Here is a 22939-nt window from a genome sequence, read left to right as displayed (position 1 = left end):
TTATATTGTGTTTATACCTAAGGGATATAGCCCTTCTAGAGAAGGAACGATGTATGTACTGAATTCTGCTATATTGCATTCTCTCTGTATCTTTTCAGCATGCTCTTGGCTGTAACGGGTTCCACAAGGGAACAACTACAGCTTTCGATAGTTTCATGTCATCGTGTTGTTTGTTTTATGCCATTACGCTCAGAGAGAAGTGTTTGTGGGGTTCAGTAACCATTTCTTATTATGTGATTGTTCTTACTACTCTAGCTATAAAGAATAATTATACGTTCTACATGGTGGATGATAGTGGATTGTGTAAGTGCACCTCTTTCTTCTCATATTTCCAGTGCATAAGACAGACTACACAATGATTTTCCTTCCTACCATTTTTGTTGTTTCATAGACCACAGCTTAGGACATTTATGGCAGCACAGCCACCTTCCCCTCCATTATATTCATATTAACCAGAGAAGAGACCCCGGATGGGGTTGCCGAGCAGCCTGAGATGGATCAGAATACTCTGAGCACTGAGAATTCTGAGCCCACATTCTTCATACTCCTATTACCTTAGTTGTACTTACCTTTAAGCCACAATAGACTTTTTCTTTCATTATTTAGACTGGAGTTATTTTTTTTTTATCGGGTAACTCCTAGCATCATAGCCACTATAGCCTGCTGTATCCTGGGGCCAATCTCTGGTAATGGGGCAAAGTGTTTTAACTGCATTTGGCTTCTGCAGAGGTGCCAGGACTAGAAGCCAATCATGCCATTCATTCAATGGCTGAAAGCATCAGCTGAGCGATCTCAGACAATGGATGAAAGTTAGTGTAAAGAATATGCACAGAAGTTACTTGAGCGAATACAGGCTGCCTTGCACCATGACCACTTCAAAAGACTGAAGTGGTCACAGTGTTTTGGAGTATTTCCTTAAGAACTCCAGCTCTCTGGCAGAAGTACTGGAGGCATGAAGTAGTTCATAGTGGATCCCAAGTAAGACGTCTAATATGATATGCAGGAATCTTTGTTCTGATTCCCCCCAAAAAAGTTAGATTGGATTCTAAAGTTGGCAAACATTTCCCAATACCTGGATCAGGTGACAATACACTATCCACACAGTAATGAATTATAGTTCTCAGTGCACCTAGAGAAAGAGAGACTGAAAATACAGTCAGAAATTAATACTAAAAAACAACAAAATAAAAATCATAAAAACACAACACACAATTCCGGTGTCTTGCATGATCAGTGTTTACAACCGTGGCTTAATTACATGTGAAGCTGCCTTTTTAGCACTTTCTCAGCATATAGAAACCACCTGAACATTCTCAAAATTCATTTTTTAAATTCATTTTCAAAGAGCAGTACAGATAAAGAACTGGTTATTTCTTTAAAATGTAAACTGCATAGGGACAAGACAATTTGGAGAATGATTCAATACACACATAAAGGAATGTTCAAAGGGTTAATCACATTACCAATTATGCAAGGTCCTGCATTCGTGTCTGCTCGGAGCCCAGTAAACATTCTAACAGAACCTCTACGGATTGTTTTATGTTTAGACCTGGAATGGGAGTGTGGCTCCCATCAAACATGCAGTTTGTTTTATGTTAAGTCTGACAAAGAGCAGAGCCCAAAACATGAAATAAAAAGACATGAAATTATTCCAAACAAAGTGAGGCAAGAGGGTCCCACTTTTATCAAAGCCACGTTCGCTCTTAAAAAAAGAGTGCCAGTTCTGAGAATATTTGTGGGTTATTCTCTAAATAGCGAAGAAAATATCAAAGAAAAAAAAAGGACTTGTTTCGTTTGGCTACAGTTTCACTAAAAGTGGAATGAAGAATTAACAAAGTCTAAAGAATCACCCTTGGATACATACACTGCACACTGCACATACATGGAACATTTTGACAAACAACAGAAGTGAAAGAATACATAGATCCCAATTATATCTATAATTTCAGAAGGACAAAGTAAAACAAACGTTTCGGGCAATAGCCCTTTATCAATGCTACTGTCCATTTCATTGATAAAGGGCTATTGCCCGAAACGTTTTTTTTACTTTGTCCTTCTGAAATTAAAGGTGTAGCACCAGGGGGTGCACTGCAAATACTCCTATCTGTTTTCCGGTTTGGCTATTATACACTGTTGGAACTACAGTGTGGGGATATTGCTGCACTGTGGAGACTTTTTTTGTCCATGTTGAAATTTGTGTAGGCAGACAGTTTGCCTCTACCTCATTTATTTAAAGTGACCAATTATATCTATCTATATCTATATATCTATAATGGAGATTCCAAGACTCGTTTTCTGGTTTAAGCAAATACTGTACACCATAGGCGTGCGCAGCCTATTGCATTAGGGTGTGCACCCTAAAGCACAAACACACGCTGCATGTATATGTATATGTATATATATATATATATATATATATATATATATATATATATATATATATATATATACACACACACACACACACACACACACACACACACACACACATATATACATACACTGCTGTGTGTGTGTGTGTGTGTGCTGTTAGTGTGCTGTGTGAGGGTGGTGTGTGTAAGGGTGCTGCTGTGTGTGTGTATGTGTGAGGGTGCTGGTAGTGTGCTATGTGGGTGAGGGTGTTTGTGTGTGTGTGTGTGAGGGTGTTTGTGTGTGTGTGTTAGGGTCCTGTTAGTGTGCTGTGTGAGGGTGCTGTGTGTGTGAGGGTGCTGTTTGTGTGATGTGTGTGTGTGATGGTGCTGTGTGTGTGAGGGTGCTGTTTGTGTGATGTGTGTGGGTGTCATGTATTTCTGAGGGTGCTGTTTGTGTGTGTGTGTGTGTTTGCGAGGGTGTTGTTAGTGTGCTGTGTGTGAGGGTGTTGTGTGTTTGTAAAGGTGCTGTGTGTGTTTGTGAGGGTGCGGTTAGTGTACTGTGTGTGTGAGGGTGCTGTATGTGTACTGTATGTGTGTGGGTGCTGTGTGTGTGAGGGTGCTGTGTGTGTGCTGTTTGTGTGAGAGTGCTGTATGTCTGTAGGTGCTTTTTGTGTGTGGGTGCTGTATGTGTGTGTGTGTGCTGTATGTTTGGACAGATTGTGAAGGTGGGGGCAGATTAGTAAATATCCCCCCTCCCTTCTTACCTTATGTAGGGAGGGGGGATCCTTGCTGCCATGTCCCATCCCTGGTGGTCCAGTGGAGAGTGAACTCTAGCCTGCGGGGCTAGAGTTAACTCTCGTGAGATCTGAGCGTTGCCGCGGCAACGCTCAGATCTCGCCAGAGGAACCTGGCGGAGCTGCTGTCTAGAGCTCCCCGGGTCCTCTCCTGCCTCCCTTCATGCTGCTGTGGGCCGGTGAGGTAGATCTTTGATCTCCCCGCCGGCCCATGGAGGCTTAGAGCAGAGCCGACACTCAGCGCCGGTTCTGCGTGAGCCGACAGGGGAGAATAAAGTCCTGGGGAATAAAGTGTGGGAACCAAGATTCCCACCCCACAAAAAAAATAATATACACTCCAGTGTGTGTGTATGTATATGTGTGTGTATGTATATATATATATATATATATATATATATATATACACACACACACACTGACACGCATACTTAAACACACACACATACACTCACAGACACACACACACTCATACATTCATAGACACACACATTCACAGACACACATATTCACATACACTGACACACATTCACAGACACACATTCACACACTCACACACACACATTCACAGACACACACACACATTCACAGACACACACACACACATTCACAGACACACACATATTCACACACACACACATTCACATACACACACACAAACAGACACACACACACAAAAAAACACACACACAAACACAGTCACAGACACACAGTCACAAATTATTATTTTTTTAATTAAAAAAATGTCCACCCAGCCTCCCTACCTGGAGTGCTGGCGTGGACTTGTGCCTGGGGTCCAGTGGGTCGGGTGGCTCTCTCCATATCAGCCGCGGCGAGGGTGCTGTCTGCTCCCTCTCACCGCGCGGGCTGTCTACTGTAGCTGGGAGCCGGAACCCCGTGCGCACGCCTATGCTGTACACAGTGAGATAAAAAAATGGCCTGTAAAATTTTAGTAGCTGAATGTCCTCCTAGATGACAGTTTTGGGTGCTGTTTTTTTACATTTTTTCTCACATGAAAATGTGAAAAATCACTGCGTGGTTACTCCTGAGAGGTAAGTCATTCAGATAAGGACAGTAAAGGACATGACATAGACAGTGCAAATACATTCAGTCGCCATTTGCATCCATCGAACATGTGATGTTAAATAAAACAGCGCAGAGATTGCCTGAAATGGTTTATTTATGATACATTTTTGAGTGTGAAAATCCACAACATCGGCTGCTTAAGAATTATGGGAGTAATAACCCATGACAATGACGCTTATAAATGATGGGAATCATAAGGAGGCTACCTGTATCTAGCTGGCTAGCGAAGGCTATGTGAAACAAACTAAAAGACAACATTTTTGCTACAGAAAATAAAAAATTTTTTTTTAAAATTGAAATACCATAATTCAGTTAGTGACGCTCGGCTAGCGCTGTCACATTCCTATAACATTCTCCTGCATGATCATTATTAAATATGACAAGAAACTAGGCCTTTGAAGGGGTTAACGCACTCATGTGAAGAACTCCAGGGCCCAAATCACACCAGTCTTGTTTCTCGTCTATCGATGAACTAGCCACACAGCAAATTCCCTGCCCCGAGGGTTAGTCATTCCCTTTCCACCAGCGTTGCAGTGTTTGTTGTGAATTTTGTGCGTTGTTTTTACTGTTGATACTTAAGGGGATATTGGCCATTTTATTTAGGTTCAGTCTGAAACACAAAGATTGACACATTCTCAGGCTCTCTGCCCTGGAAGACTTTCTTTGTCACAGAATGTAACGTTCACAGTGACACAATCACACGCAGAACATTGTGCGACACCCATGAGAAAGCATTGTGGGTCTCCTTACAAATCAAATATAGAACTGCTAGAACTTGTACATTTCAGGTAAGTGGATCTTGATTCTTGGTGAGCAGGGGTAAAAAAAAAAACACCAAAACAAACAAAAAAACCTATATTTCAAAGTTTAACCCCTTAAGGACCAAACTTCTGGAATGAAAGGGAATCATGACATGTCACACATGTCATGTGTCCTTAAGGGGTTAAAGGACCACTCTAGGCACCCAGACCACTTCAGCTTAATGAAGTGGTCTGGGTGCCAGGTCCCTCTAGGATTAACCCCCTTTTTTTTTTTATAAACATAGCAGTTTCAGCGAAACTGCTATGTTTATAATAGGGTTAATCCAGCCTCCAAATCCTCTAGTGGCTGTCTCACTGACAGCCGCTAGAGGCGCTTGCGTGATTCTCACTGTGAAAATCACAGTGAGAGCACGCAAGCGTCTATAGGAAAGCATTGTAAATGCTTTCCTATGCGACCGGCTGAATGCGCGCGCAGCTCTTGCCGCGCGTGCGCATTCAGCCGAAAAGGGAGGGTCGGAGGCGGAGAAGAGGAGGGAGGGGGTCCCTGAGGGTGGGGGCACCCTTAGGGCACTATGGTGCCAGGAAAACGAGTATGTTTTCCGGGCACTATAGTGGTCCTTTAAGCCAAAATAGTAAAATTGTATGTATATAAAAAAAGACGATAAAAATCCACTCGCAACTCATCTATTTTTGCTCAAATTCAAATCCGATGTACCAATTTTGTTTCACAGCAACTGAGTCTGAGAGAATGCAGCACAGATCGAAGCAGGTAATTAACAGAAGAGTTCAAAGATTTAGGTGTAAATGCTACACGGTATATAAATGTTAAATGCTGCAAAAAAGGTACTTTAAAAAAATAAATAGAAATGAAATACTCCATTATTCTTCTTTCCTGCTAACTGCTCACGTAACATGTGTGTGTCTGACTTTTATGTTAAAAGTCCATTTTAAGGATTAGCTCGATCACACAAAAACATGGATAAGAAAACGTGAGCATGCATTTTTGTGTGAAAAACCACATTTAAGGTTTATAGTTTGAAGGTTAACATAGTTTTATGTTAAAAATGTGACCACGATTTCTTCCTCACACTTTTGTTTTATTGTTTATTAAAAAGGCAAAGATGTCTTTCATAAACTTTTCAAAAACCCAAGAAGCACTCAAAGCAGCTTAAATCCAACACGAGATCCTCTAGAGCTCAGAGAGGTGTTAAACTTGGGAGACTGTGAGACTGTGAAATCTATATCATCCTGGGCAGTGAAACAGATTGATATTATGTTCTATCTTTACAAACTACAGCACGTCGCCTTGTTGTTGACAGATTCGTAAAATACCCAGTTCTTATATCATTGTGCCCAGCATATCAGAAGAGTGTTCCAGGCCGTACAATTCATAGCAAAACACTCACTCTTCATTACGAAGTACGTTATGCAGCCCTATTCTTGACTACTTCCTTTGGGTTGGGATACAGACGGATCCTCTGCATGTCAGTGATGTAGCCAGGTCTGGTACACAGAATACTGGACAGGACAAATTCAAAGTCAGGGATGTAGTCAGCTCTGGTACACAGAATACTGGACAGGACAAATTCAAAGTCAGGGATGTAGTCAGCTCTGGTACACAGAATACTGGACAGGACAAATTCAAAGTCAGGGATGTAGTCAGCTCTGGTACACAGAATAGTGGAAAGGACAAATTCAAAGTCAGGGATGTAGTCAGCTCTGGTACACAGAATAGTGGAAAGGACAAATTCAAAGTCAGGGATGTAGTCAGGTCTGGTACACAGAATAGTGGAAAGGACAAATTCAAAGTCAGGGATGTAGTCAGGTCTGGTACACAGAATAGTGGAAAGGACAAATTCAAAGTCAGGGATGTAGTCAGGTCTGGTACACAGAATAGTGGAAAGGACAAATTCAAAGTCAGGGATGTAGTCAGGTCTGGTACACAGAATACTGGAAAGGACAAATTCAAAGTCAGGGATGTAGTCAGGTCTGGTACACAGAATACTGGACATGAAAAATTCGAAGTCAGGGATGTAGTCAGGTCCGGTACACAGAATAGTGGAAAGGACAAATTCAAAGTCAGGGATGTAGTCAGGTCTGGTACACAGAATACTGAACAGGACAAATTCAAAGTCAGGGATGTAGTCAGGTCCAGTACACAATAACAACAAGATGGATGCAGGATAACGTGCTTAAGAGCTGTGGAACCACAAAAGTACAGTGAGCTGAAGATGATAGCTAATATTGGCTCAGGAGGCCAGCAGCAAGACCTAGACAAAGACACAAAGGTTGTGGCTCATGCAATACAAGTTAGTTCAGAGCCAACTAGAATCTTGTGAAAGTGGCACTATTTTGAAATTGCCTCGACATCAGCTGAATTGCCACAGAGGAGTTAATATGAGAGCGATTACTGGCTCGCTGTGGCTGAAATGACGCACTTGGTTTGTTCTTGGTTTTTGATGCATGTCTAAAGTGATGGTATAACGATGCTGGGGAGACAGTCAGAATGTGGCCATACACTTTACAAGAAAGGTACATTACCTCTTTGAGCACAAATCAACATTATTATTTGGAAATGGACGCGCACACACACACACACACACAGTCTCTTTCTGAAAATGAAGTTTGGTTCAGTTTACTGTAAGGTTTGAATATCGCCCCTGTAAAATATTTGGGGAAATGATTCTGACGATCAACGATCAGAGTACTGCATTTTCACACTATTTGGTTTACAAATCAAAAGAGAAAAGGTAACCAAAAGAGGGGGAAAGAGGAAGAGCAGAATATATTTGTTTTCCCTCTATTGATCACTTCTCCCGCCATCTGTGAATAAAACAAACATTTAGTGGCTATCCCCTAGCCATCAATCATCTTTTTTAGCACCATAGGCAGAACCGCAAATACCGAACCAAACATGTTCCACCATGATAATCACTTTCTCGGTTATACGTATGTATGGCGCTTCAGAGAAACATCATTTGTACAAAGAACTGATCGGCCAAAGAGTTGACTGGCTAAAAAAATAATACCCAGGTCTAGTAGATCGATTGTTGAATACACAATGCACTTATTATATGTATTCATATTATACTCGCATACATTTTACAGTACGAGACAGATATCTAAACACACGCAATTGTAAAGAAAAGAAAAATGTAAAATGAACTCTCCGTGAAGTCGGATATCTAAACTGACCTCAAATATAATTTACTACAATTTGCGCAGTAAACATTCACAACCCCCATAAAAATTTACATTTTAGATAAAAATTAGTTTATATATAAATAGATCTAAGGTGATTTCAGAGAATCAGGATTACCTAATGCCTCTGCTAGGACAAAAGTTAGAGCAGCGTAAATCAAAAACAAAATCGACTCTATGGAGTTGTTATAGCATTGCTTAGAGAGCTTGTTCCCCGAACGTTAAACTGTGGTGAAAAAAATGGTCAAAGTTCAAAGCTATAGTTATAGCGGAGTAGAATATATTTCATGCCCACCCCCATGTTATCAACATTTTGCCATTCTAGTTTTCCGTTCACTAAAAATATCAATTCCGTTCACAGTACGAACACCATAAAGTAAACCCTTAGATGTTGTTTCAATTTGTTTGGCTAAATCACAAAAGTAACTTTTTCATCTTCTTGAAATATAACATGGTCATGAACATAGAGACTTAACTTACAATGAAGCCACACAGCGGCGAGAACGCATTTGTGCCGCACACATACAGGTGGGTATCATTAAACGTTTGCAGGAGCCTTATATGGTTGAAGCACTCGGTCTGAAAACACAAGAGAAAAATGACAACAATTTTCTTTGATGCAATCACAACACAACATATGGATCTTATTTTTAAAATAGCAATATTTTCTTCTCTGGACTGAGTTCGTTCGTGATCACAAGTGAAAAATAACAAGATTTACGGTGATTGCAAGATTATTGCTCAGTAGAGGTTCCAAAAAGCTGAAATTTTGGATTGATTACAAATAATTTGTACTAACTGTGGAATAATGTTAACTCTTACAAAGGTATGTAATGATGTATTTATGTAAGTTACCATATAAACAAACATTCATTTATACACACACACACTACAACAAATATTAATTTTATTATGTTATTGTTTTTATATTTCTGAAATACTGCCCTTAGACAGATTTGAAACTTGAATTGTCTGTCATTTTTCATTACAAAGACTTTCGTTCTTATCAGTCATACCAAGTTTGGCATGCAGAATGATGGATTTAAAAGGCACTACTGACAGAACTTGTATAACTCGATCTGCAATAAGGTGAATTAGCACTGTTCCTGAAAAGACGCTAGCTTGTGTCTTGTCTGTATTCTATGTTGAGTTTTTTCCCAAAATCTGATCATGACAAACAAAAATTACAGCCGCATGCTGAAAAGCCGAGGATAGAAAACGTTGACAAATTTCTGTACAGATACCTGATTATTCTTGCCCTTCGTCAAACAATCCTTGTGTTTTAAAGGTGTGACTTCCCAGTGGATCTACGAATGAAAGAAATGGTCAAATATTACTTTAGGTTCCTAACAAAAGAGTTTCACAGTGGTGACAATGTAACAGTTTGAATCCCACACATCAAAATTTTAAGGTTGCACTTGTCGATTAGTCTTTGTTTTTCGCTTTTTAATTACGGCAACTTGTTTAAGTATCAAATGTGCTTTGTTTCAATTTGAAGTGGTCTCTAAGGTACCGCTGATGACAAACCATTAGGCCACTAACCTCAAATCATCAATTAAAACATTATTCTATGAAACCATTAACATTATTTTCAACACAATTATCCTATAAAGAAAACATTTATAATAAAACCTTTTCTCACTTTCGTAGACACCACAAACAAAACAAAATAATGAATGACATCAGTCTTCCGGACACATTTCCCCCTCTATTTCTTATATGTAGCCAGAAACACTAAAAATGTAGCTGTTGCTTGGCAAGTTATACGTTTTACGACTAGAACGAAGCCTTGTATGTATTCAAAACCCGGCACCATCTGCATGGAAATTGCAGGACAATCCTTATTTCACTGAAACATGTCTCCATTTCTTATTGCGGAATACCTTTAAAGCCCTAAAAGCCCCTTGAGTAGAATATACCGAAAATGTTCGTAACCTGCAGAGTATTATGACCCATTTTCATCTTCTGATTGTTATCTTGCGATAAAGAGCAGGTATCATTGCACCCCACCACCTGTTCTTAAACTCTTTGGGTCTATTACAAATGCTAAGTGCTATAGGTTTTATGGAGGTCACACTTAACATAATAATATATATAAACTTATCGGTGAGAGAAGAGGGACAGGAACAGCTCTTCCAATACAACCTCACAAAGGGACAAATACATATTTGACCTCCTAGAGCAATTAACCTACAGTCCTACTACGTCCCCCCCACCACATCTCAGAAGAGCCTAGTAAGAAGACTTCTTATATCAATTGAATATCAACGCCACTTCGATCTAATTTAGTCATTTGTGAATTGTACCATCAGAATAAAAGTAATTATTTTGTGCATTACTAGATTATTTTATTATTAATTAAACAGCAAATATTTTACATCCACTCTAATAAGGAAATGCCTAGTCCAAATATACTACTTCATTCAGACAGGACTAGCAACACAGGTTGGCCCAAAATAACACTCAACTGACTCCCATGCACACAGATACCTTGTAGCAAGTTGCCATTTTATTTCAGATTGGTGAAGGCCCCGGGTACGTGACTCTTTTGCGCAGACTATAGTTTAAGAAAGTAATAGACAATACTATCATAATAATCTATATAATATTTACAGACTGACAATTGCCCACATATACTGAATGTCAATGCGTGGGAACACTGGAAAGTTAAATATGTGCACACAGCTATGCATACATTGCTGTACGACAAATGTGAGTCATTGATTTGTCAGCCATGAACCAGCAATTACACCATGCAAGTGAGAGTGACATGGAGATAACATTCTGATTGCACATTAAGTGGATCAGAGTTCCAGTGACAGCTGACGGATGTTGCAACTGTCTTGATATGCAGACAATAAAATATTTAATGAAATATCCTCGCTATGTGTGCCAGACGGCAATATGGCCCATTTCAAAACTGTAACAAGTCCATTACCACACCAGTGAAAGGCAGTTCAAATAATGTATCAGATTTATTCCAGACTCAAGTAAAGTCATATTTGAGATTAAAATTATTGAATACGTTTTGATTAGCTTAGTGTTATACAGGTCTGTCTGTAAGATTGTTTCGAGAAATGTATTTACCAAAGTGTTTTACAGAGAAAGTGTAACATTGATCTTGATATATTGGAAAAGCTCAATAAAAAAAAAATATATAATTTAGTCGACAAAGTTTAACTTCTTTATTAATTTGGGGTGGAAACGTATTTATCACAAACAGCCATCACTGAAAATGAAAGCCTTTAAGGGAAACTCCACTGCCCTAAAAGAATAATATAAAATCACACATGCAGGTATTCATTGGGGTATGTTTAAAGGGACACTATAGTCACCTGAACAACTTTAGCTTAATGAAGCAGTTTTGGTGTATAGAACATGCCCCTGCAGCCTCACTGCTCAATCCTCTGCCATTTAGGAGTTAAATCACTTTGTTTATGAACCCTAGTCACACCTCCCTGCATGTGACTTGCACAGCCTTCCATAAACACTTCCTGTAAAGAGAGCCCTATTTAGGTTTTCTTTATTGCAAGTTCTGTTTAATTAAGATTGTATTATCCCCTGCTATGTTTATAGTTTGCTAGACCCTGCAAGAGCATCCTGTATGTGATTAAAGTTCAATTTAGCGATTGAGATACAATTATTTAAGGTAAATTACATCTGTTGAAAGTGAAACCAGTTTTTTTTTTTCATGCAGACTGTGTCATTCATAGCCAGGGGAGGTGTAGCTAGGGCTGCATAAACAGAAACAAAGTGATTTAACTCCGAAATGACAGTGAATTGAGCAGTGAAATTGCAGGGGAATGATCTATACACTAAAACTGCTTTATTTAGCTAAAGTAATTTAGGTGACTATAGTGTTCCTTTAAAAACAGCTTGCAAAACCTACAACTCTCTTGTCTGCAGCCTTTGCAAGCCCTCCCCTTCTAACCCCGCCCAGACTTTCTGTGGCTGTCCAATCACAGACTTCCCAAAGCAGCTCAATGAGAAGTCTTTGCAAGGCAGGTACTCTGGGTAATTGCTGCCTCTTGAGTTTATCTCCACTGAGCTAACCAAACCAGGAAGTAACAGGACCGGTTATCTGATTGACAGCCGGGGGTATGAAACAAGGTTCATTTATAAAAGTGCAAATTTCTACTGAAATCTCCACCTTTTTTTTTAATTAAAAACACACTCTTCACACAAAGCATTTCAGAAAGCTTCAGGGGTCTGCAGTGTGCATTTTAAAGGATTCTAAAGTGAAAGGAATACAATTCCTGCAATAGCTCCCTCTGGTCTCCCTCTCCCTTGCCCCCCCCCCCCCCCAGCAATGTAAAGGTAAAATGTTTTTTTTTAAAAAAACACACTTACTGTACTCACCTGATTCCAATGTTCCCCTGGCACTGGGTCGGCTCTCTGCCTCCTCCAATGTCACCTTACAGGGAAGGCTAATGCGCATACGCTGTGAGCACGATGTAGTCACCAAATAAAAACATTGCTGCAATGCTTTCCTATGGGGATTTAACAGACTCTGGATGTGCTCATGTACAGCGTAAGCAGGTTCAGCTAAGGTTAGGCAACCAGAATTTGCCTAGCAAGCAGGAAGTGCCTGATTGACAGCCACTAGAGGCAGTCTCTCTCTAAAACTGCAATGATTTACATTGCAGGGCTAAGGGGGACAGGGACATCAATGCGATGAAATGGTCTGTGTGCCTATAGTGTCCCTTTAAATGAAAGCAATAACATACTTTCTCCTCTCTACAGTTTATCATTAAACATGATGATGCACCACTGTGTATAGAAGTGTAAGTGAAAGTGGAATTTACGGTTAGCCAATAACACCACCTGCCACTAAATGATGTATTTTCAGACAAACCCAGTCCAGAGATCTGTGAAAGCATACAGAACGGAGAAGGAAGTATTTTGGGATAGAACACAAACTCACTGCGTGTTACTTATTAAATATTGAACTGCAGCGATCTAAAAACTAAACTGAACTGCACAATTCAGACCAAAATAACAGAGTTTGGGGAAACAAATCATCAGGGTGGCTCTAGTCACAGCTTGGGGATTCTAACCTGAATTATGGAGCTCACCGTTCTGTAAACAAACCCCATTCATTGTCCAATGCTCCTCCCATGGCTCCACGTCTGCCCAGAATGGGTGAAATTCCGTCACAGTACAAACAGCATCAGATTATTTTATTATCATTACTTTACAATATGTTTCACAAGGGAGAGATCACAAACAGTGCTATCGATTACACCACTGTTCACATTTAATAAATTTATATACTAAACAAATATTTGTAATTCTACCGACATTCTCACAAAATCTAGCCAGCGCGTGAATTAACCCTCGTGTAACACAATAGATGCAGGCTGGGCTACGACGTAATGAGTCAGCCTGCGATTGTGTGACTTGGCAGCGAGTACAGTGTGTTGGTTTTACCTCTGCCCTAAGGACACAAGGAGTGTCTCTGCTCTAATTTGCTTGGTCACAAACACAGAGGTCACAGAGCAACAGTACAACAACGCTAATACACCTACACCTTAGCCCTGGGGGGGAGGCCGTGACTAAGCCTAGGCCTTCTATACTCAGCAAAAGCAAACGGTAGATTTAGGGCCCAGGTGCAACAATCAAATATTTTTTCAGAATGTTTTATTCCCCTCATACACACAACACCTGATCCAGATTTAACTCTTCAAATGCTGAATGTATCAGTGACAGTAATCAGTGTGTTAACTGGTGCATTTGCAGAACACTCCACGCTCCAACACCACCACAACATGCTGGAGTGGTTATGGTGCCAGGAGTTCCCTGGCTCCCTCCTATTTTAAAAAGTCACTTCTTACCTGGGTCCACCGAGTACTGCTCCCCATCTAATACTTCAGCGGGAGAGCCATAAGCTCCTAAGCAAGAACTTCTATTAGCTCCCCATAGCTTAGGTATGCAGTGCAAGCTCACTTCAAACTCACCATAGGAAGTAGTGAAAAAGGGGAGCCAAACACAGCAAACTCCAGATAAAAGTCAAACTTAAGCAGCTTCTACCTTATTGCAATCAGGGGTGGGGGGTGGGGAGGGTAGAGGACACAGGCACTTTGGTATCAAAATTACCACTGCACGCTGTAGTGGTTATGGTGCTTGGAGTGTTCATAAATTTCTGGGTATATCTTTGGCTTAGGAGTCCTCTCATTATGGGGATATTTTATCTTTGTGAGGTGGGCAAGCAAATGCAAATGAATGCCCTGCAGTATGTAGCATTCACATGCTGTACAGGGCTTTGTTGATCAATTGACTATATGCCTGAGACATTCTAAGTTTACCAGCTAAAGAACCACGTTTCAGTTGCTGCCTAGAAATATGCATCAATAATCCGTTTTGCTTCATACCGTTATTGATCTTCCAAAAATATATCTCAAGTTGAGTTTAAAAAGTGGAATAATCACTATGGAGACCAAGGAATATTCTGGCTGAATGACTGGTCCATTTCTAGAACTCTGCCCCAGAACAGTTATTTCTCAAATATCAGATGCATGGTTAATCCTACTAAAGGCTTAGCCAATAGTCATAAGCAACTTTGAAGATTTCTAGACTGCAAGCTCTTGGGGACAGAGTTTTTCTCAAGTTCGAGCTTTTACATCAAAAATTGATCTATACTTTTAGATACGTATGTACGACTTTATGTTACTATTTTATAAAGCATTGCTGATAGTAACAAGGACATCAATTAATCAGGTGGCATGTTCCTTTCACAGATGAAATGTTAAGCGCGGTGGGATATTAACAGTTTACAACAGATCTGTCTAAATATTTGGGGGTCAGGGAAATGTGCATTCCTCTGCAGAGAGGTCAGGGAAGCGGTGAAAACTGAAGATCTGCGTTTTCTGAAGACTATGTGCATTAAGGATAAATAAAGCTGTATGTACAAGCTAAAACTGCAACAATTTGTAGCAACACAAAACCAAAGTTCCATTTTATGCAGGATCCTGGTAACAGATACAGAGAGTCGGATTGGCCATCGCGTATTGCTCACGTAGCAAATTAAATCAAGGACCCAGGAGAAAAGTGTGTGAGGCTCGAATACTTAGCAATTCATTCTTGGCTTTTTTTTACCGAGAATCCGTCAACTCAAAGCCATTCATTTCCAAGAGTGTGGGGACTGCCCCGATTCTTTAAATTCAAGGCTGTTAGGGATTTTAATTACACTTTGATGATACACCAGTTTATTTACTAAAATAGAAATTGTGGTGAATTAAAAATGAAATGGAAAGGGTACAAACGGCTAAAACAAGCGACCAAGTCACGCACTTACCCACAGCGATGCCGACTCCTCCTCAACACGGGTGTACACCTCCCCGGGCATACAGAGTCCACATGCGGCGCCGAAAAACAACTATTTACTATGATTTTATGCTTATTGTTATGCTTTGCTAGTGCCCTCAAAAATTATTCTCATGTAATAGCCAGGCAGATATCCCAGACCTCCAGCCTACCTAAATGCTATTCTTCTTACTGTTGCAGATATGTTTTGGTCACGTATGGCCATGATAGTCCAGCCAGCAGCTTCTAAGCTACAGATTTACCATAGTTGAGCAGGTTACCTTACCGTTTTCCCATTGATTATATTACTGTCAGTTAAAGCAGCATGTCTTAATTATTCCTCTTGTCCTCACCATATATGACATTGCTTATAGTATCCTGTTTATTACTTAAAAATGTGCAGTTAAACCTCATGCCACAGTACTATACCTTTTGAAATGCCTGCTATTGTGTCTGCTATTGTGGCGTCACAAGCTTGTCTGTCATACTTATGCACTACAAAAATAAAGAATTTAAAAATGAAATGGAAAAATTTAGACTAAAACAAATAATCTGTGACTACAGACAAGATGGATAATATTTCCAAAGTATTTCGATCACAAGTTTGCAATTTGCTGTTTAGAGAAAATGCTCCATAGCAACTGTGAATCCCTTACTACGTTATTGGCAATGGCACAGGCGGACATCTTTTAGATGGGCGTGCTATGGCCATATCACTCTACTTGTTTGTGATGTCCAGCTTCTAAACTTCATAGATGATCAACCAGCTATGGAAATACACAAGGCCACAAAGCAGGCACATGTTAAACAAAGTGTCTCTTCACTTGCTGCCATTTCCCAACAGACTACTTCAACACAGCTCATCCCTTATCATAGGTCAGCTAACTGCTAGACAGGCATACTAGATTCGGCTTAGTAACCATTATCACGAAATTCTAAGTTCATATGTGTGCATTTAATGGCTTCGTGCAATATAAAATGTACATATTGAGTTTAGGTCTTTGAATGTTGTGTCCACTAATTTCTAAGGGCCAAGCAGCTAAGGACGGGAAATAGACTGAGCTCCGACACCTCCACAGTAATATACAATAGTGTAAAAGGAGATTATCCTAGTTTAACAATAACTAGAGCAAGATGACTACGCACAGTTTATTTACAGATAAAGAGAGAAAAAAATCCATGTAAACTTTCATTTACTGGTCTTGAAATGAGATACTGGTTTGCTTTTGAATTAATTGGCTCTCCACCCTCAGGAGTGTTAAGTGAGTAGGTGGCAGAGGCTACTGAGTCAATATAACCTAGAGAATCATTTTCCATAACCTCCACGTACGAACACCACACAGACTCGCTATTGGTCACTCTAAGTGTCTGTGTGTTGGTTTTTTGTTATTTTAATTTTTTTTAAAACTCTTTTTTTGTGTCAATGCCTTTCTGTGGAGACTCTTACTATTTAAAACCTGAGGAAGTGACTGTGCTTTTTTTTTTTTTTTTTTGTAGATTGTCCATTTAACATTCAGCATTTTGTGCTTATATATATATATATATATATATATATAGGCTACTGCCCTCTCCAAATCACAGATTTCATTTAACATCCTTATATTTATTATGAGATGGCTTCCCCTCTATGAGTATAGGTTTTATGGTCACCTCGCCAGTTTTATTCTCGTTTATTTTTATTTTTGTGTTTTTATTTTTTATTTCCTGATTAAAATATTTGTACTATTAGTAAAGTGACATTACTTTGGTTTATTTGCCGTGTCGACCATTATGGTCTTCACCTTGTTGTATTCAGTAGAGTTAGGCCTCGTCGACAAGTTCGTTTTCAGTTTATGTGATGAACCAACATTATTTAGTTTAACCCCTTAAGGACACATGACGTGTCTGACACGTCATGATTCCCTTTTATTCCAGAAGTTTGGTCCTTAAGGGGTTAATATTACCATTTATATGGCACATGGTTATATAGGATGAGTGAACATCATAACCTATTTCTAAAAAGTGCCAGGATTGTGTATTAGATCACATTGTAGGATGTGATCTATTGGTCTCTAATCTTTTTCCAGGATTTGTGGCAAATGGATTATTTTTCCCGTACAGAGTGTAAAACCACCTATTTTACAGACCACCTCCAGTCTTTAGAACAGATATTGCCTATTGACCAGCTAAGCCAGGCACATCCATTGCTAACTACATGGTTTCAATAATTATTCATGTGCCTATATGACATCACACCCGTAAGCATACTTAGTTACTTCTAACTCATTCAATGATTGGAAAAAATATTTTTGAACATGCTAAAAAACGTCCCAGGCAGCTTGGGATGCCCAGAGTGTTCATTCAAATATTCGACCCGTCAAATCCAGCCACCTCCTTCTAAAATACCTTCAGGGCTCCTGGTCCCTTGTCAAAACTAATAAAAAGATAATACCGGTTAACCAAACTTAATTCTTCTACTTGCTTTAATGGAACACGTAACATAGACAATACATGGCAAGAATACTGGAAGTCTCAAGCAGACCTCAGATATTAAAACTTTTTCCTTGAGCGGTCAAAAAACATTAGTAATTACGTGAATCATTATAAATGCTCTTATCAGAGCTCAGGCAGGCACAGACTCACAAAAACTCACCAGTCTGCAAAAAAGTAGAAAAAAAAAAGGGAACCTGGCCAGCAGTTTGAAGCTGTATATAAAAAATGGACTATTTTAACAATCAGCTAGAGGAGTTTATTGCAAGGATTGAGATGACCACATTAAAGGTGAGTTATGGCTATTTCCCAGGAGAATACAGAAGAATCATCAATTCAAGTAATTGCTAACATTTACAGAGAGTATAAAGTTGGCCGAGTACATTAACTACTTGGAGCCCGAGGTCACAGCAAAATGCACTGGAGGATACTCGATTGTAGCCACAGAAGTCCATGCAGTGCAAATGGGTCAGATCAGTGGCCATACTTACTAAAAAGATCAGTTGTGCTATGAGACCAAGTCATATTTGAAGTCAATAGGGATTCAATCTCCTCAGCAGACCATAATATCTAGTGAAATAGTATTTCTACACAGCTGTCTTACCCATACTGACATCTGCTAGTGAGCCCAGCACTTTTGGGTCACTGGCCACAGATACTTAACATGCCCCCTCGTATGAGCTCCCGAGACGGGTTTTATTCATTCTTTATTTATTTAATCAACAGGCACTCCACAGTGGATTAGGGGAGCACAGAAATGGTCTGCACTCTGGGTCAACTCGTCCCTCCGTTTATTAACTGTATTGTTACCTACTCTAAAGTCTGTGCTGCATTCATCTTTAAGTCTTCTTAAATTATTAAATGTTCCTATTCCGGGTTATGATTAGGTGTTTGTTTTTTTAAAGAGCAATATGATTTTACAGGTGTGGACATAGTGAGATTCATGTATTTTTTCCAAATATATATATAAAAGCGCTTATGTTTTTACCAATTTTCCTAAAATGAAGGAAGGTTAGTAGGAGCTGCTGTAGTTTATATAATTTCTGACTCAGGGTGAGTAAATCCTGCCATTACTCTTAATATATCCTCGTTGCCACATTTTTTAGATTACCACAGTTGGCCTAGCTGAGTCCTACCATTACAGAACATAGAAACGTTTTATAGTAACTATAGAATGTCACTAACTGGTTGTACGCAGATCCCCAAGAAAATGGGGATTTCTTTTGCAATTCTTTTCATTTTCATTTTCTTTTAATATTTTAGCACAGACTTAGGGTCAACTGATCCAATCAATTACAGTGAATAATACAAATACCGTATTTATTGGCATATAACACACACTTTTTCTCCCTGAAAATAGGGGGCAAATGATGTGTGCGTGTTATACGCCGATATACATATTTTTCGCTCCATAAGACGCACTTTTTTCCCCCCCAAAAGTGAGGGGAAATGTCTGTGCGTCTTATGGAGCGAATGTGAAGGTTTACTTACCTGTCTTGAAGCGTGGGCCGGTGTTCAGCGCGCACTGCGGTACTGGTACTTCAATTTCAGGTTCCGGTTTCCGGCGGGACTGAAAGGAAGTGCGCACTCAGTGTGCACACTTCCTTTCAGTCCCGCCGGAAACCCGAACCTGCACTGTGAAGCCGGCCCACGCTTCAAGACAGGTAAGTAATTATGGGACAAGGGGAGGGAAAGTGCACTATGGGACAAGGGGAGGGAGGGGAGCACTATGGGAGGGGGGGGGACACTATGGGAGGGGGGGGAACACTATGGGAGGGGGGGGACACTATGGGAGGGGGGGGACACTATGGGAGGGGGGGGACACTATGGGAGGGGGGGGACACTATGGGAGGGGGGGGACACTATGGAAGGGGGGGGACACTATGGGGGGGGGGGACACTATGGGAGGGGGGGGACACTATGGGAGGGGGGGGACACTATGGGAGGGGGGGGGACACTATGGGAGAGGGGGGAACACTATGGGAGAGGGGGGAACACTATGGGAGAGGGGGGAACACTATGGGAGAGGGGGGAACACTATGGGAGAGGGGGGAACACTATGGGAGAGGGGGGGAACACTATGGGAGGGGGGGAACACTATGGGAGGGGGGAACACTATGGGAGGGGGGGAACACTATGGGAGGGGGGGAACACTATGGGAGGGGGGAACACTATGGGAGGGGGGAACACTATGGGAGGGGGGGAACACTATGGGAGGAGGGAACACTATGGGAGGGGGGAACACTATGGGAGGGGGGAACACTATGGGAGGGGGGAACACTATGGGAGGGGGGGAACACTATGGGAGGGGGGGAACACTATGGGAGGGGGGGAAGACTATGGGAGGGGGGAAGACTATGGGAGGGGGGGAAGACTATGGGAGGGGGGGGACACTATGGGAGGGGGGGACACTATGGGAGGGGGGGACACTATGGGAGGGGGGGAACACTATGGGAGGGGGGAACACTATGGGAGGGGGGGAACACTATGGGAGGGGGGAACACTATGGGAGGGGGGGAACACTATGGGAGGGGGGGAACACTATGGGAGGGGGGAACACTATGGGAGGGGGGAACACTATGGGAGGGGGGAACACTATGGGAGGGGGGAACACTATGGGAGGGGGGGAACACTATGGGAGGGGGGGAAGACTATGGGAGGGGGGGAAGACTATGGGAGGGGGGGGGACACTATGGGAGGGGGGGGACACTATGGGAGGGGGGGAACACTATGGGAGGGGGGAACACTATGGGAGGGGAACACTATGGGAGGGGGGGGACACTATGGGAGGGGGGGGACACTATGGGAGGGGGGAACACTATGGGAGGGGGGGAACACTATGGGAGGGGGGGGGACACTATGGGAGGGGGTGGAAAATACTATGGGGGGGAGAATACTATGGGGGGGAGAATACTATGGAAAGGGGGGGGGAACACTATGGGATAAGGGTGGGGGAACACTATGGGAGGGGGGGAGAATACTATGGGAGGGGGGGGAAATTTCCTTCTTAAAATGAGGTGCGTGTTATACGCCGATAAATACGGTAACTGTAACACAACTTCGTAATTAAAACCTTTTGATTATTGACAATAAAAAGTTTTTTAGTGATATTTTCATTTTTAAGGTACCACTGGCTTTCTTTACAAGGTGGAACAAAGTCCTTGTAGACAGATTCTGAATGCCAGTATCTACACCATGACAGACAATCCATAGTGAACTTTAAATTATTACTTACAGCTCTGTGTGACCCATGGGAAATATCACTTGAATTGAGAGAAAAGATGGCGCCTCTTGTTCCCACATATAGAATCCCTTTCTCGTCCTCCAGGAGTAATGTGCTATAATTCTTTACATTAGCACTGAATGATTTCAGATCAGACAGCTCTGTAGGAGACACAAATTACAGCTAGGATCAGACGTGAGATTCCCGTACAATTAATATTACACTTTGTATCTATAAAAGTACAAAATCGTCTGTATTGTTGTTCGACAAATTAATAAATAACAATTAGGGTTTACACACTGTATGATGCAAAACTAAACCAACCGGTCAAAAAAATAAATAAATAAATACATTATTTAAAAATAAATAAGAAATTCAAATCATTTAAAAAAAAAAAAAATTATTTGAAACGCCTATCAAGAAAAATAAATTAATCCCTATGTGTACCACAACATTGTTTTTTGTGAGGTCTGATAAGTAACATTAAAATGAAGAAATCCATACTGCGTTATGTACGTCTATCCTATCACTAGGTGCCTCCACCTTGGCTCCCTGTCAATCCTGGATATAAATGTTGCCATTTTATGCCATTGAACACCGTTGGTGGAACAGGAGAACTTAAAACACTTTCAATTCCTCCTTCTCTCATTTGCAGTGTGCACCAATGTCTTGACTGAACTGGATTGTGATGGCACTTGGTAAATATTTAATATACAATTTTTAATGAAAACAGAGCATGACACGAAATTTTTTAAAGGGATTTACAATGCTTTATCTAAAGAAAAAAGTAACAGTTCCACATTAAGTGCATATCAGAATTTTCTTTTAAAATTATATATAAATCCATAATATCCACGTAGTAAAAATGCACTTTGAATTAATGAATGCTACAATGTAATAGAATGTTATGTTTTGGCAAACAAAGCTTGCTAAATTAATTAAGAAGACACCGTAAGAGACATCAATTTGAAACCTTAACGTGAAACACAAAAGGAGCATATCAAGCAATGGAAAGAGTGTATAATAGAATACATAATTAGATTATAAGCATTATATATATTGGCATACAAGAATGAGCAGGACTAATATCCTGTGGGACTTTCAGATCCAGACAGACAAGCAAGTATTGGCCGGCCGGCCGGCCAACCAACCCGACATTGTGGTAGTAGGCCAGGAACAAGGAGGTAAGACTGCAGTAGCCTATAGACTGTAAGCTTGTTTGAGCAGGGCCCTCTTCAGCCTATCGTTCCTGTAAGTTTTCTTGTAATTGTCCTATTTATAGTTAAATCCCCCCTCTCATAATATTGTAAAGCGCTACGGAATCTGTTAGAGCTATATAAATGGCGATAATAATTGTGGACGCGGCAATCGCCGGTGACTATAAAATCAGGAAAAAGAAACATGAGAAGATGGACAAATACCAAGGACTGAAAGAGGAGCTAGAAAGGATGTGGAAATTAAAGGCAGTAGTAGTCCCAGTTGAGATTGGAGCACTTGGGGCTTTGACTATCAAATGGAGGGAGTGTCTTCAGCAGATTCCAGGTGGGACATCTGAGATCTCTGTCCAGAAGAGGGCAGGTCTAGGAACAGCTAAGATACTGCGCAGAACCCTCGCCCAGTATATATTGCTTCTTGAATCTAACAAATAGTTATGTTTTCTACAAATAACCCTAATGGCTCACTTGTGGAGCTCAACAATCCTGGAAAACAAACCAAAAAAAGGATGGGATAAAAATTCTAACTTAATAATAAATG

The 22939-nt window shown here is 40.7% G+C and overlaps 1 protein-coding gene across 1 annotated transcript in view; it reads right to left on the bottom strand.

Annotated features, from left to right (window-relative positions):
• SEMA4G (semaphorin 4G) overlaps positions 1-22939 on the bottom strand; it is a 141755-nt gene that overhangs the window by 56326 nt on the left and 62490 nt on the right. The window contains exons 3-5 of the mRNA XM_063435029.1: positions 21197-21345; positions 9435-9497; positions 8671-8769 (exon numbers count right to left, since the gene is read on the bottom strand). Coding sequence (XP_063291099.1) covers positions 8671-8769; positions 9435-9497; positions 21197-21345 — 311 coding nt within the window. The remainder of the gene's footprint in view (positions 1-8670; positions 8770-9434; positions 9498-21196; positions 21346-22939) is intronic.

This window comes from Pelobates fuscus, chromosome 10 (genome assembly GCF_036172605.1).
Source record: "Pelobates fuscus isolate aPelFus1 chromosome 10, aPelFus1.pri, whole genome shotgun sequence".
NCBI lineage: Eukaryota > Metazoa > Chordata > Amphibia > Anura > Pelobatidae > Pelobates > Pelobates fuscus.
Note: the sequence above shows the minus strand (reverse complement) of the source record. Positions and strands in the feature narration are given on the sequence as shown.